Below are 19701 nucleotides of genomic sequence, written 5' to 3'. Positions count from 1 at the left end.
TAACATTCAGACAGTTTTCATTAATATAAAAAATATAGATCTGTTCTTAGGATTTTGTATTATTATATTCTACAGTGCTGGCATTAGGGTGAAAAATGAATTATTCCAACCACGTATAAAATATAGCCATTTTCACATTCTGGTAGAAGTTGGCAGCCAATTCCATCCTCTTGGGTAATGCTAGTTTAGATGGGGACTCTGTTTTCCTTGGCCCACTTCTTCATGATCCGGACAATGTACTCTACCTGTGGGTTACCTGTACTCCTTAAGAGGTGCAGCACTTCCCTTAGGGTGTCTCTGAAGGGAAAAGGACAAGCGATTTAGAAAGCAATCCTGTATTAGTTTCCACCTCTCCCTAAGAGCGGCTACTGGGAGCTGATGGAATGTTAGGAGAGGTAGTTGGAAAACAGCAGCTGAGATGGCAGTTAGAGAGCAGTTGGGAGTTGGCAGGTGGGGAGCTGAGGGGAAAAAGAGTATGTCTGACTGAGTGTAGCTGAGGTGAAGATCCGCTTAAAGCTGGCTGACTAAAAAGAGTCCACCATCAGAGATGCTGGAATAGGGGATCAGTTCAAAAGTTCAATGGAAGTGAAAAGTTGTAACCCCTACCTTATTTTCTTCAGTGTTATGTTCAAACCACAAATAAAAGTTTTCTTGTTTTGTTTAACCCAGTGGGCTGTGTGTCTCAGGGAAAGAAACACACTCTCACACACAAAGATCTCAGCCTATGTATGTTTTAGGATATGAATAAATGGTGGCAACGTATTAATAGAACAGTGGATGAGTCCCCAATCCCAATAACTCTGTGAAATGGTTGAGTGAGGGCCTGTTATTTTAGGGGGCTGGATTACCCTGTCTGCTGATGTCTCTGTGAGTGAGAGAGAGGACCTGAGAGGTGAAACGGAGATGGCTCTCTAGAAATTTTAAGAGAGATGGCCTGATCTACTTATAACCCTGAACCTGAGAGACAGAGGTGTAGAGGGTGGTAGGCACTTTCATTCATAGGGTCGCCATGAGTCGGAAGCGACTTGACGGCACTTAACACACACACACAGAATTCTGAGTAGACCAGCTTAGGATTTGTCATGCCCTGGGCATGACAAATCCTAAGCTGGTCTACTCAGAATTCTGTGTGTGTGTGTGTTAAGTGCTGTCAAGTCGCTTCCGACTCATGGCGACCCTTTGAATGAAAGTCCTCCAAAATGTCCTGTCTCTGACAGCCTTGCTCAGATCTTGCAAATTGAAGGCCGTGGCTTCCTTTATTGAGTAAATCCATCTCTTGTTGGGTCTTCCTCTTTTCCAGCTGCCCTCAACTTTTCCTAGCATGACTGTCTTTTCCAGTGACTCCTGTCGTCTCATGACATGACCAAAATACGATAGCCTCAGTTTAGTCATTTTAGCTTCTAGGGTCAGTTCAGGCTTGATTTGATCTATAACCCACTGATTTGGTTTTTTGGCAGTCCACGGAATCTGTAACACTCTCCTCCAACACCACATTTCAAAGGAATCTATTTTCTTCCTATCAGCTTTCTTCACTGTCCAGCTTTCACACCCATACATAGTAATAGGGAATACGATGGCATGAATTAATCTAGTCTTGGTGGCCAGTGACACATCCTTACACTTCAAAATATTTTCTAGTTCCTTCATGGCTGCCCTTCCCAGTCTCAGAATTCTACTTAGGTCTATTCAGAGGGCTCACTCCCAGGAAAGTGTTCTTACGATTGCACTATCAAAGGGGTGAGGAAGGTATTTCCAGTCTCAAGACTGAAAAAAAGAGAAATGCTAGTAGTAGTCTGCAAAAATGTAAGTGAATATCATGTGAAAGTTTTTAAACAATACAACAGTAAGAATCACTAACATTGTAACACTTTTGGATCTCTGAAAATAAGGGATGTTCTAAGATTGTGAAATTACTCAGCCAGGTATTCAACAAATAAACAAATAAAAGAAGACAAAAATTCTGGTCTTGTCACTGGCAAAATTGGCATGCAAGTAATTTGGGAGAACTATTTAAAGGTCAGTTTAAAGATGTCTCAGCAGTAAGACAATGCAAGAGAGTCTTCATCTGTAATAATTTACTATGGCTTTTAAAAGGGTTTTGGCCACATTAAGCCCCATGCATTGTATGCACCCAGAAAGAGACTTTGCAGGTACAACCTATGTTTTTCTATCCACTACTTACAAGATCTAATTTCATTTTGTTAATTCTTCTTTTTATTTGAGCTGTACTACTTTTGAAGCATAAGAGCCCCGTGGCGCAGAGTGTTAAGCTGCAGTACTGCAGTCAAAAGCTCTGCTCACGACCTGAGTTCAATCCCGAGCGAAGACGGTTTCAGGTAGCCGGCTCAAGGTTGACTCAGCCTTCCATCCTTCCGAGGTCGGTAAAATGCGTACCCAGCTTGCTGGGGGTAAAGGGAAGATGACTGCGGAAGGCACTGGCAAACCACCCCGCAAACAAAGTTTGCCTTTGAAACGTCAGGATATGACGTCACCCCACGGGTCAGGAATGACCCAGTGCATGCACAGGGGACCTTTACCTTACTTACTTTTGAAGCACCAAAACTAATAGATCAGCATTCCGTTCACATCCTGTCAGTTATCAGGGTATTTGAACTGAAAGGGGTTTTCTTCCTTTCCCTAAAGGCATTTGACATTAGTGACCAGAATGATTCCACAACCCCATAAGTGGTCAAGATGTTGATGCCATTGCCAAAGAGGTCTAAAAACAGGAAGCAACTGAATGTACATACTTGGGTTCTCTGCAAGCTAAGATCATTTGGAAGATGCCTACACATGCTCCCCGTTTGCCTTCCCAGTATTCAGGATTAGGATCCAGTCTTTCGAGGACATCAAAAGCTTTGGCAGAGTAGTAAAACTGTCCCATCTGTGAAGGAGAAAAAGGACAGCAATACTGCATAGTAAAAGTAAAAAACTACAGCAAGTTATACTTAACAGCTGTCATGGAACTAATAGAAGTTTTCTGATCTTCCTAGTCAAGTACGAAGTAAGCACACTCCAATTACCCAAACACGTGGAAAATTTAGAATAGAGTTTGGTTTTAAAATAGTACTTTGAAGTAGGACTTGTATCATCTGTTGAAAGGATAAAACTGTCTCTAAAGATTTTTGAGTTGTAAATCCTGTTTAATTACACGAATATGTTAATAATGAATCTGTTTACAACTCAAGAAAACCTAACTTTAAAAAAAGTCTCAATTAGGCTGCAGAGTGGCACAGAGTGCTAAGCTGCAGTACTGCAGTCAAAAGCTCTGCTCACGATCTGAGTTCGATCCCAACAGAAGTCGGTTTCAGGTAGCCGACTCAAAGTTGACTCAGCCTTCCATCCTTCCAAGGTCGGTAAAATGAGTACCCAGCTTGCTGGAGGTAAAGGGTAGATGACTGGGGAAGGCACTGGCAAACCACCCTACAAACAAAGTCTGCCTTGGAAACGTCGGGATGTGACGTCACCCCACGGGTCAGGAATGACCCAGTGCTTGCACAGGGGATCTTTACCTTTTTAACATGACATGGTGATTTTTTCCCACATGGAAAGAAGGAAACCCCTGCATTAAAGGGAAATGCATACATACTGTATGCACTCTGAGCACATTTCATGCAGTCCGCATGGGTTTCCCCTTTAAGCAGGAGGGGAAAAAACATGTTTTAATCTGGCTCAAAGGAGTGGCTGTGAGGGAGTGGCCATGCCTTTCATTGCCACTGTAGCAAGGGGGACAGAGCTAAGCTCCATCTCAAAATGGCATGCATTATCCCCCCGTAGTCATTTAAAGGGCCTTTATCCCCCTTCATGCTGAACCATGCTGTAGTGTTACACTGCTGCTCCATAGGGAAAGGGCAAGTGAGGGGGAAAGGGGGCTCCAGGCCTAAGGGGTCCTAGCCTCATTGCTGTTGTGCAGGTGCATCAGGGAAAAGGGGGGATGAATGGGGGGGGAAGAGGGCAGCTGCAAGCAGTGTGGAAACAGGGATTTGTGGGTGCTATTCCTGCACTGCTTGCTACTGCCACGGTAGGGATATGTTTTCTTGCCCCCATCATGAAGCAGCCTAAGATGCTTTCTTACCATTTCTAGCAAAAAAAAATCTGTTGAATAATGGTTGCTTCTCAATGGGCACAATTATGGATGGCTATATTCAGATCTATTTAGATTCAGCTCTACCTGAGCCCTCTCATACAGATACCAAAGGCCATTCCTAGGGCCAGAGGAAGAGAAGGAAGCAGCTAGATACTGCTCTATAATGCCTGAGCTGGTTTCCTTTTACATACCTTTTACCATATTTATTTATGGTCATGTTCAAAATTGCTATAAGCTGCTTTGAGAGCCAATCTTTGATTGAAAAGCAGTGTGAAATACAATAAATACATAACTGAACAAAAATATTAATTCTAAAGTGGAAATTAAAAGCATATGTTTCAGAAGAACACATTTGAAACACATGTTTTCAGCCACATATCTGCATTTACCTCAGTTTCTTCCTTGATTAGAGGCAGGAATAAATGGGGAAATTTTATCATTGGGAACTGACTGAAACATAGTCAGAAGGGAGATCAGATATTTAGACTTAGGTTATAAGAGCCTGAAAGAATTATTCTTCAGTTAATATTAAATATGGTGAATAACAGTATCATCCAAAGCCATGTTACACTGTTCTAAGTTCACTGAAGTCAATTAATTTGAGGGGGGGGGGAATCTATAAAGCACTATTATACAGGATTAACACACTAATGTTTAATGTTTGTCTTATATAATATTAGAAAAATGCTAATAGATCTTGGTTGGCTTACTGACAGTGTATGTTCTTAATTGCCATCATCCACATAACTACATAAGTAGCAGAAATGGGTGGAAACTTGTGTTTTAAAAATTAAGTTATACGTCAGGTTTCTTGTGGATAAATTAATATTACTAAAAGATGGGAGGGAAAGGGAGTGAGGCTCACTTTGTAGCAGTCATTTGCAATAAGCTGCAGAAGGCTAAAAGACTCTCCTGAAGTGTCCATCTTCTGGTATAGCTCCCAAGCTTGTCGTGGCTTCTTATTCATAATGTCTGCAAAGGAACAGAAAGCTAGTGGAGACATGTTGATACATAGCACTAGCTAAACGCTAGAGAAGCACTCTAATCGGGAGTCTAGTTCTTTCTGCCGTTTGGATAACAAACAGAGTAACCACACCCATCATCAGCCGCAGTACAAAGAGAAAAAGTCTAATATCAGCTATAGAATAAAAAAACGCGAAACAGTCTTAGGAAACAACATGTTTGAACAGAGCAGTAGTCCATTTAAACTGAGCTCCCACCCAGAAATACAGGTTACTCTGCTGATCTGTCCATTCTGCCTCAGTAACAGCATAGTGCTAGTGTGGGGGAAAAAACATTGTAGAAAGAGGGTTCTGACAAAAGAATTTAAAATCTTCTAAGCAAGTCTTCATACTACTGTCCTTACTTTGCACCATCTTAGTTAGCACCAAAATTTTGGAATGCCTTCTCCAGGGAGATGTGTCTCTCTTCCTCTATTGGTGGGAGACCTAGCAGATTAAGACTTTTTTTGTTTCATTTGGCATACCGCCAATAACTGTTATTGGCATTCCTCCCTGGTTCTGGTAATTGTTTGTGTGTTTTCATTTAATTGTTTTATAATTTTAAATTTTAATTGTTCAAATGTTTTAATGTTTTTATCTGACCATGTTGGTGATCCTGATCTGGGTGGAAAGGTGGCATAAAAATGTTTTAAATAAACAAACAATAGTTTGCATATAAGGACTAGTAGGTCTACGGTTCTGCAACCAGAAGATACAGGTTCTATAAGATGATGCCCAGTTTCAATCTGTGCAATACTTGAATTACTGTACAAGTGGGACATAAGAATTTTAGATACTTTTTCTCCTTCACCATCTCCTCATAGTTATCTTTCCCTTTTCTCTTTATTATGCCTAAAATACCTGTACAGGAATTAACAATTGGGTTTTGAACACTGGTGATAGTTTAATGATAGTTGTATGGTCATGTACATACACTGACTGTAAAATATAAGAGATGTTCAGCTACAAAAGCATTTTAGTTGTATATATGCAGCTTAGCAATAATATCATATGTCTGCTTTTAGCTTTATTTAATATCTTGTTTATGAGGGTCCTAAAAGTATTGGTTCATGCCATAATGTAATGGTATTTTTTTGAAAAGGAAGCCAATCATTGGTGTATTTATGAATAATATGTCCATGTAATGGTTAGACTTGACTAGCCCAGGCTAGCTTGATCTCATCAGATCTCTGAAGCTAAGCAGGATTGACCCTGGCAAGTATTTGGATGGGAGCCCTCCAAGGAATATCAGGGTAGTGACGCAGAGGCAGGCAACGGCAAACTATCTCTGGATATCTCTTGCCTTGAAAACCCCACCAGGGATCACCACAAGTCAGATGTGATTTGATGGCAAAAAAAAAGTTACAATATATTTATAACTTTTATAGAGAATGGCCTTGCCAGAGATTACAGCCACCGCGAGAAATCTTAAACAGATCTACTCAGAACTGTACACAGGTATATTCAGAGTTTTTTGGATTGCATTGCAAATTTGCAGCCAACTTGGAAGCATAGTTGGTTGTTTATAAGCTATAGCAGCTAACCGCACTACACTTTTGCCAATGGCAGATGTTGGCACCAATTCAACATTCATTTTGTTATGTTGACAATATTCTCCAGTGGTACTTGTGTAACCAGTTTGATCATTCTTCCAGAGTTCTATGTTCCTGGCTACACCACAGTCACAGAACTAAGGTCAATTACATCCACTTTTACTTAGGAACCCAAGGATGATTTGGGTCAAGAAGGGGGATGAAATACTTTACTTCTAAACTTGTCCCAGTTAACACCAGCTCCTTTATTCTACCAAGATGAGTCAAGTTTAGGGAAAAAGAAACTAAGGGAAAGAGCATACATCTACCTCAGGGGATAGCAGTAACTCAACCTGATACTACTTTTCTAAGCACTATCGTATTGCAAGAGCAAAACACTGCAGTGGGAAAGGGAAGATGAGGGAAGGCTCAGGTACAGCAACTGCCAGTTTGGTTTCTTTTTGGAGACCCTGTGGAATAAAATTGGTTAACTACCCATTATTAAGAGCACTCAGAAACAAAAGTCCACTTACTACTGCTAAGTTATCAGGTAAAAGAAGATATGCAAGCTCATGATTCACTTATCAAGTGCAGCCAACAATAAGTACATACAAGCAGAATTTAAAATCAGTTCGTATGTTACATTTTATTGCCTAGGCATTTGTCTGAGTTTTTATCCTATCCTCTTTGCTGATCTTTATTTTTTAGATTTTCCCTGCCCAATTACTGTTTTTAGCTTTACTGGACTAGCTTCATTTGTTATGATTTTTGTGCTTCTTTATATTGCTTCTGTTACATGGTGCTGCTAGTGCTATGTATGTATTTATCATCTTGTGCTGCTTTTATTGGCTAATGTTGTTCAAGTATACTCTATTTTATGCTGGGTTTTTATTATGGCTATTTTGTAAATCTTGTGATTATTTTTATTAATTTATTTATAGCCCGCCTTTCTACCTAAGACTCAAGGCAGATTACAGAGTACAGAAAGAGAAAAAAAATGTACTCATACAGTATAGGACATCCAGTGAACCATGCACTACAACTAGGAACAAAAAATTAAATGACAATATGAACAGCAGACCACCCAGGCCAACACAGTGCAAGTAATGCAGAATGTGGTACAAGGCAATGCAGTACCCACTCCCCATCCTCATATGAAGGTAACCTTCTGGACTGTTCTATCCGTCTACATCTCTAATTTCATTACAAGAATGCCCTCCTGAACATTTCTGTTCTGCATATTTTGTGAAATGATAGTACTATGGGAGCCTTCCTGACCTCCACAGCCAAGCCGTTCCACAAGGTGGAAGCCATCACAGTGAATGCATGTGAGTAGGCAGTTGCTGATCTTACCAATTTGCATGGAGGAACATTCAGAAGGTTTTGCTCAGATGACTAGAGCTGCTGTGGTGGAGAATAGTAGTTAAATTATGTATTTTTCACATTGATACAAATACCTTCAATAGTGGAGGGGGGCTATTTGGGGTTTTATTATGCAAGTTTTAAATTGTGCTATTTTAAGAGTAATTTGTAAGCCTCCTTGAAACATAAAGAAAGGAGGAATAGAAATATTTAAATAAACAAAAAGGATGTGGAAGCATGCTCACCAAGCTGCTCTGGGAACTTTTGTGAGTAGAGAGTTCTGCAACCCTAATGTTCCTGAGCAATGGATGCTGCCACTGCAACTTCTGTGAGCATACTTATGTGACATTATGTAGAGTAGAGCAGACTACTTTGGTAAGCAGTTTGTTGCAGATGAGCCAGGTAGCTATAACTTATGTACTGATTCTTACCTAATCTTTGTTCAGACTCTAAAAGAGAAGATCTCAAACTTGATTTCTTTTGGTCCTCCTATGCAATAAGCAGCATTCTATTTGATTAACCTGATCTTGTTCACAGCAGCTTGTTTTGATTACTGAGGAATATGTCAATCCCACCCCATATAGAATTCAAATATAGCACATTTCATAGTTTTACACTACTTTCCTTAGATATTCTTATATGCAGTTGGGTTATCCACCCCTTGTGAAAGCAACCCAACACCTATTTCAAATAACAACATGAATGTAAGATTGTAGTCTGGATTATATATGATCTTTTCATAACCAAGGGACCAAATTATAATGTTTTTTGCCCTACCTGCTGTTCCCTAACACCTCTAGATCCCCGTGAATCATCTGAAACATCTCTCTTCCTGCTTGGCAGTCCAGGCATGTTTCTTCCTATGTTCTGAATGGGGATACCTAGATGCACTCCTTGTGCTACCCTTCATTCTTTGGTGACTGAAATGTCAGGATGGGCTGTTACTTTCCTGCCCTTTGTTATGGAAGTCCATGGAAGCAACTTCCAGCAGAGAAAAAAGTCTAGGTTCCCTTAATCTACTGTTCCACTTATCTGTATCACTATGAATCCCACAGCTATACCAACATAAAATCCCTGGGTATGATGCATTTGTGCACCTCCCAAGGTTTCTCTAGCATTTATTTTTCTCCAAACCACTTTGCTGCAAAGTTTAGGGAGAGATCACAGTAAAGCCTGGATAGCTGCCCTGTGGGTGGGAAATGAGATCCACACATTGTTATATTGATTAAATTGTCAATTAAAAACAACAACCAAAAAAGCCCTGGTGGCCTGGGGGAGCAGCTGCTTCCAAAGGACTGGTTCCAAGAAACTGGTGAAACTTGTCATATGGAAGCCCTGTTGCTACTGCATTGTATCAGTACTCAAAGTAGAAACCTATGTAGAAATCTTTGAGGTCTGCAGACTGTGTCTCAAATCCCATAAAGACACAGCTAATATTGAGAGTGAATACACACACACATATTTTGAAATGAGATTGCAGTATGGATTTTATACAGCGAAAAGCCAGAATGCAAGAAAGTTAAGAAATATTTGCTTCAACAGCAATTCATCCCAATAGGACATTTTACCATTTGTTGGTCAGTTGAAATATTTGCAGGTGACAAAGACACCACTTACTCTGCAAGCAGAAACTTCAAGCATCTCTTGCTGCCTCAGGGCCAAAGACAGTTGAAACTCTAAGATCAGATCTCCCAGGGTTTTTTTTTAAGTGCATTTATCATGTATGTTTCATAAGAACCTAAGAAAGGCCCTGCTGGATCAGACCAAGGTCCATCTAGTCCAGCAGTCTGTTCACACAGTGGCCAACCAGGTGCCTCTAGGAAGCCACAAACAAGTATCCACCTCCAATTCTATCAGGACTGTAGTATGAAAGGGAATTTAAGCCTTCTCTCTAACACAATTTTCCCAATTGAGGAAACTGTTATTTGCTCCACTGTGGCAAATGCACAGGTACCCATCTGTACTGTTAATTGTTTCTTCAGGGCAAACAGTGGTTCTCCAGGGATATTTCAGGTATGGAAAACAGTGCATAAGGCATAAGCTCCCCTTCCTGTCTATGCTATGGTCACATCAGAATCAGGCCCCCAGTCTTGGCACTCCCAGGAACTTGTCTATTTTCACAAACTGGTGTTTGGGCAAGATTAGCTTCTTGTGTGACACTTGCCTATTATATAGGCTACATATTTGAAACTTACATTCATATACATTAAAATTAACTCACAAAGTTAAATAAAATTAGGGAAAGAAATTGCAAAGGATGATACAATAGAGAAGGATTTATCCGTGACAGAAAAGTAAAGTAACTCACAGCAGCGAGCCAGCCAGCTGATGTATACAAAATCATTCTTTATTTTCTCACTTTGAATCAGAAGGAACACCTGGGGAGGGAAGGCAGGGAAAAAACTGCAGTAAATATCTGCTCTGCAGCACATACAATAAACATATTCTCACTCCAACCTACAGCCAGATTTCATATAAGCCAAGATTTACGGGTAACTTGTGTTTAGTGTGGGAGAGTGTGACATGCAGGCAAATTCAATGTACAATAATGCATAAATTATCCTTCCAAGTTGTGTTATCAAGTGATCTCTAGTTTTGAAATGCTAAAGGATGGTTGGGGAGTGCCCTTATGCACAGCTACCAGCAGGTATTGATGCATAACATGCAAGCGTGAAGGAAGATGGGGTGAGGTAAAGACTAGAATGCATAGGCAGAGAAAGAATGCATTTGTTTCTAGAATGCGAAGGAAGTAGTGAAACACTGACCCTCTACTGGTCTTTCAAGAACCATTTTGGGAAGCCATAAATGTACACGCATCTCTACTATGCAAAAACTACTTAGCTTCATTCAATGTGATATTATTGTTGCTGGGATACTGCATTTTCCAATAACTTAAAGCACAATATTTTTCTACCTAGCACTTGCTATGCTTTTGTAACTGCTGTGAACAATGAGCTCGTCCAAGCATTACAGGCAGCTACTGGATATTGTTTGTGACTAGAAGAGCAAAACACCCTCTCCGTTACTACACCGTTGCAAGCCTTTCAAAAGTTTAATCTTTCCTCAAATAATAGTTTTTTGTGATCATGGGAGGGCTCATTTCATCGCATATATACTTTTAACAAGCTTAAAAAAACCCTTTGAAAGCCACATTCTGTTAGAATGCAATTGTTGAGCAGAAACATGTATTGGTTCTTGTAGGTTATCCGGGCTGTGTAACCGTGGTCTTGGAATTTTCTTTCCTGACGTTTCGCCAGCAACTGTGGCAGGCATCTTCAGAGTAGTAACACTGAAGGACAGTGTCTCTCAGTGTCAAGGGTGTAGGAAGAGTAATATATAGTCAGAAAGGGGTTGGGTTTGAGCTGAGTATTGTCCTGCAGAAGTATTGTCCTGTAAGTATCAAGATAATGTGCTAATGAGGGTATGGTATGTTAATATGGAACCATTGTATCCTGAAGTGATCTGTTAATGTGTGTAATCCAAAACTAATCTGTATGGCTATTGTTGAATGTTGTCTTTGTCTGGAGGTTTTTCAGGGCAGGAAGCCAAGCCTTATTCATTCTTAAACTCTCCTCTTTTCTGTTAAAGTTGTGCTGATGTTTATGAATTTCAATGGCTTCTCTGTGCAATCTGACAAAATAGTTGGTAGAATTGTCCAGTCTTTCAGTGTCTTGGAATAAGACCCTGTGTCCTGTTTGTGTCAGTCCATGTTCAGCCACTGCTGATTTCTCAGGTTTCTTGCAGCTGTGGAGAAGTTTACATCGGGACCACAAAACGCAGCATACAAACAAGGATAAAAGAACATGAAAGATACTGCAGACTTGGCCAACCTGAGAAATCAGCAGTGGCTGAACATGGACTGACACAAACAGGACACAGGGTCTTATTCCAAGACACTGAAAGACTGGACAATTCTACCAACTATTTTGTCAGATTGCACAGAGAAGCCATTGAAATTCATAAACATCAGCACAACTTTAACAGAAAAGAGGAGAGTTTAAGAATGAATAAGGCTTGGCTTCCTGCCCTGAAAAACCTCCAGACAAAGACAACATTCAACAATAGCCATACAGATTAGTTTTGGATTACACACATTAACAGATCACTTCAGGATACAATGGTTCCATATTAACATACCATACCCTCATTAGCACATTATCTTGATACTTACAGGACAATACTTCTGCAGGACAATACTCAGCTCAAACCCAACCCCTTTCTGACTATATATTACTCTTCCTACACCCTTGACACTGAGAGACACTGTCCTTCAGTGTTACTACTCTGAAGATGCCTGCCACAGTTGCTGGCGAAACGTCAGGAAAGAAAATTCCAAGACCACGGTTACACAGCCCGGATAACCTACAAGAACCAATGAACTCTGACCGTGAAAGCCTTCGACAATATTTAGAAACATGTATCTTGTCATATTTGTGGGGGAATTAGCAATGTCAATCTGTGCCTAAGCAGCAAGGCTATTTGCCTCCGCTTCTGAATATGTGAATGGGAGCAAGCTACTGTCACAGAAGAGCCACAGAAGAGGTTTATTTGTGTCATGTTTTCTGTGATCATGTGCGACGATCCTTAATATATACATGATACTAATTAGAACAGCAAGGAGCATCTTCCATAACCTCTTGTCTTTTTCATATATTATACATAAAGATAGATTCTGTGACTAGCCACAAACATAGTTCCTTCCTATTAAATTATCAGGGAATGAGGTTTAAAAAATACTATAATCGAGCAATAGACAGTGGACATGTAGTCAGTAGGGACACCATGACAGCAAATTATGATCCTTTCCACTGCATTTAACGAAAAGCTGAACCTCCTATTTCTGCAGTACAGGAAGGGTTGGAAAAATCAAATTTTCAACTCCATTTAAGTTTTTAGTTGTCCCCTGAAAAAGCTTCTAATATCTTGGCAATAATAATCAAATTATATGATCTGATCTATTCATTTCTAAATAAAGCCCTGCTGTGTTCTATGCAATTTACTTTCAAAAGTATGCATAAAACTGCACTTAAGCTTGCAACTCTGAATACTAATTTGGGTAAGCCCGTCTGAACCTAGTGGAAATTCATCATATTTGGACAAAGAAATCAACCACAGTGCATAGGTGGCAACATTAGTACTGCAAAACCCATCAGTGATCATCCTAAATTGTAGCAAGAGGAAGTACAAAGCTCAGATCTGAAAATAATCAGAAGATTCAGATAGGCTTGGTATCCTTTCTATAGCAAAACCTGCTTTGCCACTGAATAAGACTTGAAGGAACTTCAGGTTTGCTCATGTGATCCCAGTTCCTAACTCCTTTTGCCCGCTCTACCCCCACCCTTGCATGCAAACAGCTTGGAATCCTGGTTTGCAATACAAGGACGACGCATAGTTTGCTGATTCTGATAGCCAGAAGCTGAGAAATAACAAACAATCTTGCTGCATGCAAAAGAGGAGGAGGAGGAGAAGAGTTGGTTTTTATATGCCGACTTTCTCTACCACTTAAGAATCAAACCAGCTTACAGTCACTTTCCCTTCCCCTCCCAACAACAGACACCCTGTGAGGTAGGTAGGCCGAGAGAGCTCTAAGAGAGCTGTGACTAGCCCAAGATTACCCAGCTGGCTTCATGTGCAGGAGTGAGGAAACCAACCTGGTTCACCAGATTAGCATCCGCTGCTCCAAACCACCGTTTTAACCACTACACCATGCTGGTAGTGGAAGAATACATATTGCACATGGAAGGCTGATTATTCTTCCAGCCTCATTCCTATAGGGAGCCAAGCCATGATCCAACAGATAGAAAATATTGCTTGCCTGCAATATTTTAAGAAAGCAGAGACATACCTCTTCAGCCTCACTAGTGTTGCCAGTTGCAGCTTTGGCTTGGGCATAATTAAAGTTAAAAGTGTCATCATTGTAGAAGTAACTCTGGAAAAGAAAGTGCATATAATAATCAACAAACACTTATAAGAATTAAGACTCAAAATCTGAGTCAGCTTTAACTGGGTAAGGAGGGTAGAAATCAAGCTTTTAAACAAACAAGGGCTAGAGTTTGTGATTACAGACATAACTGAAACTTTCCATGGCATTTTGGGAAGAGTTCCAAGCCAGAAATTGCAGGGTGGCAACATTCTGAGGTTTGTCTTTCTTTTTGGGATTATTAAATTCTACTGTGATGCAACTTCCTCTTTCACCACAGTTTCACCCATCTCAAAACATTCATGCTTAGTTCTTCAGTACTTGTTGACCTATTAGAGAATAAGTTTTATGTCTATGTACCTACCCTTCAAAATATACTGTACTAACAGTTCATAAAGAGTTCTGGTAAATTGTCAAGAGCCCCTAGCAAGATAGCCCTGGTCAGAGTGAAACTAATTTTACACCTAACTTTCAACTGCGGCAAATATAATCATGTACTATTTAAATATGATGTAATCCATATATGCTTTGTACTTAGCTACATGTACCTGAAAGCCAGTAGTAGCATAAGAAGTGACCACTTGAATCTCAAGCAGGATACACCTGAGATTCCTTATGTGTGTAACAGGAAAGAACTATTCATTGAACATGAGATTTCTTTAGTAGAAACGTCTGCAATATGACATAGGCTACATTGTATACTCTATTTGGCAAGGTCTTTTTGGGCAGTCCAGAGTGCACTGTGCTTCGTGTGGTTAATTCTGCTCATTTGCAGTATTCCATCCCACCCACCCCATTATATTCATGTATGTGCATACACTGTACTTAAAAGATATCTGGCTTGATAACCTAATTTTGAACCTAAAAGGCAAATTATGCAACTTTGTATATTATTTAATCACATTTATAGTCTACATTACTATATAGTCTTCAAAGTAGATCATATTAACAATTAACAGCATTGTAAAGCATTTTAATACTACAAAATTATGTATATAAAGTATCCAAAGTATAGAAGATGGCCTAATTTGAGCAAGCTGGTTTCTGAGCTTTGGGACTGTGATGTATTAAACCAGAGTGTTTTTACTAACTGCATTTGCCTAAACAACAGCCTCTTTGTACAGATGTGGGCGGAACTTTTTTTGCTCTCATTCATACCGAGTCTTTGCCCAGGGAAAGAAGCACCTCTCCCCCTCCAGTTGTGGGAAAGCCATAGCTCCTTTGTACTGAAATCTTTTGGTTGTGTAGGAGGTACAAAGAATTACCCAGACACACAGGTTTGGAACAGAGAGAGTGGCAGGATGCCAAGTGACATTAAGCCTCAGACAGGAATGTTTCAGCAGTACACGAATTGCATTATTAGATTATGAAACAGGCTTTGTACACTGCCATCAATCATCAGTTATGCCTCGCCCTGCATTTCTTTCAACACTTTATCCTGATCAGTTCTATATCCTACTCAAAGCTTTATTTTAAGGATTGTCTTAGGGTGCCTTCAGTTTTCATTGCTCTCACTGTCTACAATTACTCCAAAAATTCTACTTAGAAAATATATTATTAAATCAGCTTGTCACATATAACCCCAAGTGAGTACTCTGAAGCAGAAGTATGGACACATTTATATGAAAACCCTTCTGCCCTCTGCTGAGTGGTTTATGAAAGGCCTTCTGCTCAACAACAAATCACTCTTCCAGGAGCTGTAGGTGGTTCTGTATTAGTAGTTGGATAATCCAATTGAGTGAGATTATGGGTCTTCCGTGCAAAGAACATGTCAGTGTTGTTAGTGGAGCTGGGAAGGATCTCAGCAGATAAATCCTATAGCCGTTAAAGTTAAGGTCCCTGGTTTGTAGCTCTAATAGGTGTTACTGGTGCTTGCAATCTTTTTCTTAGATTTATTAATTACCTGTTGTTTCTCCTCCCAACAGGGGCAACTCAGTAAAGAAAGGTCAGTGAAAGAATTCCCTTTGTCTTCACCTCTCTGATCCTTCCTCCCAAACTCTGCAGCCTTTGGTGCTACCTGAAACCAGCTTTGCATTCTAGCACCATCTAACCTAATTAATTTCAAAAATGCTTCTTCCACTCTAGCTTAAGACTGTCAAAAAGTGCAGCTAGGGGCTCTTTCCATCTCTTTCACAAATATGCAAAGTTAAGAGAACTCATGAGATTTTTGCTATTAAAAGTAAAATAGTGTCAATGCAGAGAAGACCCACCCACTAGGAGTCATCAGAAAGGTTAACAACCCTGACTGACTCCAGGGAGCAGCATTTTCCCATTGGTTGCAACTGCCTCATCCTAGACCACTACAGAACAGTACATTATTCAGAACAATAAAGTCTCTGACAAAATGAAAAAGGGTTCATAACGTTTTTTCCAAGCTTAGTGACTGCCCAATAAAGTGGCAGATGAGTGCAAAGTAACACATGGGGACCAAAATTCCTAACTTCAGATACTGATGGACCCCAAATTAGCATTAAATACTTAGGAAAAAGACAGCTTAGGACAATAGCAGGCACCACAAGTGCTAGCCTATTTTAATACGGGACCTATTATGCCTTAGATTTTTTGATGATCTTCCAGCAAGAAAGGAGAATTTTGGAATGCTGATTACAGTTGACGTGCATGCACACACAGAAGATCATGCTTCCCTAGAAGAAGAAGAAAGTGAAAAAGTCCCCCACCAAAGACTGCTAAGCAAACTTCATAGTCATGGGATAAGAGGACAAGTCTTCTTATGGATTGAAAGCTGGCTGAAAAATAGGAAGCAGAGAGTAGGAATCAATGGTCAGTTCTCACAATGGCGGGATGTGAGCAGTGGGGTGCCTCAGGGATCTGTGTTGGGACCGGTGCTTTTCAACCTGTTCATCAATGACCTGGAGTTGGAGTTAAACAGGGAAGTAGCCAAGTTTCCAGATGACACCAAATTATTTAGGGTGGTTAAAACAAAATCGGACTGTGAAGAGCTCCAGAAGGATCTCTACATACTGGAAGAATGGGCATTAAAATGGCAAATGAGATTCAATGTGAGTAAGTGTAAAGTGATGCATATTGGGGCCAAAAATCCCAACTTCACATATACACTGATGGGATCTGTGCTGGCAGCGACAGACCAAGAAAGGGATCTTGGGGTGGTAGTGGATAGCTCAATGAAGATGTCAACCCAGTGTGCGGCTGCTGTAAAAAAGGCAAATTCCATGCTGGCCATAATTAGACGAGGAATAGAGAATAAAACTGCTGATATCATACTGCCCTTGTACCACACTTGGAATACTGTGTACAGTTCTGGTCACCGCACCTAAAAAAGGAAATTACAGAGCTTGAGAAGGTGCAGAAAAGAGCAACCAAAATGATTAGGGACTAGAGCAACTGTCCCATGGGGAGCGGTTAAGACACGGCTGTTTAGCTTGGAAAGAAGGCGGCTAAGGGGTGACATGATAGAAGTCTATAAAATTATGCATGGTTTGGAGAGAGTGGACAGGGAGAAGTTTTTCTCCCTCTCCCATAATACTAGAACGTGAGGTCGTCTGTTGGCTGGAGGGTGACAGATTCAAAACAGATAAAAGGAAGTATTTTTTCACACAACGCATAGTTAAATTGTGGAACTCCCTACCCCAGGATGTGGTGATGGCTGCCTACTTGGAAGGCTTTAAGAGGGGAGTAGACATATTCATGGAGGAAAAGGGGTATTCATGGCTATTAGTTAAAATGGATACTAGCCTTGCTGCATACCTATTCTCTCTAGTATCAGAGGAGCATGCCTATTATATTGGGTGCTGTGGAACACAGGCAGGATAATGCTGCTGCAGTCATCTTGTTTGTGGGCTTCCTAGAGGCACCTGGTTGGCCACTGCGTGAACAGACTGCTGGACTTGATGGGCCTTGGTTTGATCCAGCAGGGCCTTTCTTATGTTCTTATGAAGCCCTTTGAAGATTGTTTTTTAGATGCTGTCTTTCTGCAGGAACATACCACCCTTCCAGTAGGAATAAAAATAAAACTGCCCTGCTTCCTCAGAAGAAAACATTGCTTATTCCTTTGGATATCAGAAACACAGACAATGCAAAAAAGAATGAAGACAATGCTTTGAGCAACTGCGGTCTACTCCATGCTGGCTAAGTACTGTGCTCCTTCAGTAAGGCAACATATTTCCAGTGGCAACTCAACAAGGGATATTAACCGAGACCGATACCCCTTTCTACCTCTGCTCACCTCACTAATGCCTCTCACTGTCTCAGCCCACTGTGTCACTCCCCCCACCCCAGGCTGATTTTGTGTAAGAGAAATTTTACAAGCATTTGTAAAGCCTTATTGGGCACGTATGGCTTGTGGAGCTCTGTTTAAAGTGGCTGAGGAGGAAAGGAAAACTAAACGCATCAGCTCCTAAATGAAAGAGGGGAGAGGGGATGACAGCAACATGGGGAAGCAGTAATAATGGAAGTTCCCCTCCCCCCCATCCTCCAATCCAGGCCATTATCCCACTATAATTCATTACAGAATTGGCCCAAACATTTGTTTGCTTGTTTTTAAATTACCTTACTTGAATGCCAGTACACACTAGCAGGAATCAGGAAAGAGACGTTATTTCTTTGGAAGAAAAAACCCTCTAGTTTGTTCATGCACGTTGTTATTTTTTATTCACAGTGGGTAGCCGTGTTAGTCTTTCTGCAGTAGTAGAAAAGGGCAAGAGTCCAGTAGCACCTTAGCCATGGCTCACAAAAGCTCATAACCTACCAGAAAATATTTTTGTTAGTCTTTAAGATGCTACTGGACTCTTGCCCATTTCTATTATTTTTTATGTTAGTTTTCTGAAAGGAGATCATCTACTCTTGAAATTAAAAAAAGAGAGAGAGAATCAGTACTACCTTGGTAAAAAAAAATCTGGTAATCTGAACACCAAAATCAAGGAAGAAATATGGCAGGGGAGAATTTGCAAATCTATTGAAAAGGTCAGCATACTCTGACAGAATAAGAAGATGCCCAGCTTATGAACTTTCTCAGAGACATGAAGATAGCAATCCCTGTTGTTTTTCTCCAGGATCTGGTAAACTGGAGAATTAATGGCTGCATACCTGTTAGATTCTGCCATGTCGATACAAAACAATGTACAAAAGACTAGTAATCCTGGTAAAACATACTGACCTTCACTGAATTGAGATAAATTAGGACATCATCAAACTGTCTGAGCAAAAAGAAGCAGGATGCCATGCACTGTCTCCCAGGGATTGTATCTGAAGAACAGAGAACAAATATTTTGAAAATAATAAAAGAACAGGTTTTCTGAATTATCTTAGATCAGTTTCTAACTTCTGTATAACAGCCCACAGGTACTGCAATACAATGAATGCATATAATCTATCTTTACAACATTGAAGCACAGATGATGATTATATTGGTTATAACATTATAGCAAAGGACTATAAGAAATGAAAATCTAAGAGTAAAATTTCTCACACAGACACAATGTTGCTCCATACATTACATTAGAACCAAGAAATCTGCAAACCCTGACTAATTTTTAGGGATACTGTTATAATTTCTAATGTCCAGAGCACTATGTACATCGTGCCAAAGAAACTCAAATACCACATTCAGAGTTAACTGTGAATACTGAGAAATAAAAGTGCTTTGAATAAAAGGTATTATATGTATAGAGCTATCTGGAGCACTACCACCATTTTCTCTGTCTCACCTGATCTGTAAGAGGGTTCCACAGTCTTGAGGCAGTGTAAATTACCTCAGCCTTCCTATGTGTATCCAAGGTATGCCCTGGTTTACTTCTGTTACAAAAGGAAACACTCCTACTT

The 19701-nt window shown here is 40.2% G+C and overlaps 1 protein-coding gene across 2 annotated transcripts in view; it reads right to left on the bottom strand.

Annotated features, from left to right (window-relative positions):
- The window catches only part of IFT56 (intraflagellar transport 56), a 35341-nt gene continuing 15640 nt past the window's right edge, over positions 1-19701 (bottom strand). For both annotated transcript variants that reach the window (XM_056846182.1, XM_056846183.1), the window contains 6 exons: positions 19037-19125; positions 13828-13911; positions 10291-10360; positions 4953-5059; positions 2751-2884; positions 1-297 (listed from right to left, as the gene is read on the bottom strand). In XM_056846182.1, the coding sequence (XP_056702160.1) occupies positions 186-297; positions 2751-2884; positions 4953-5059; positions 10291-10360; positions 13828-13911; positions 19037-19125 (596 nt within the window). In that variant the 3' untranslated portion in view covers positions 1-185. The remainder of the gene's footprint in view (positions 298-2750; positions 2885-4952; positions 5060-10290; positions 10361-13827; positions 13912-19036; positions 19126-19701) is intronic.

The sequence above is a fragment of the Euleptes europaea genome, chromosome 3 (assembly GCF_029931775.1).
Source record: "Euleptes europaea isolate rEulEur1 chromosome 3, rEulEur1.hap1, whole genome shotgun sequence".
NCBI classification, from domain to species: domain Eukaryota; kingdom Metazoa; phylum Chordata; class Lepidosauria; order Squamata; family Sphaerodactylidae; genus Euleptes; species Euleptes europaea.
Note: the sequence above shows the minus strand (reverse complement) of the source record. Positions and strands in the feature narration are given on the sequence as shown.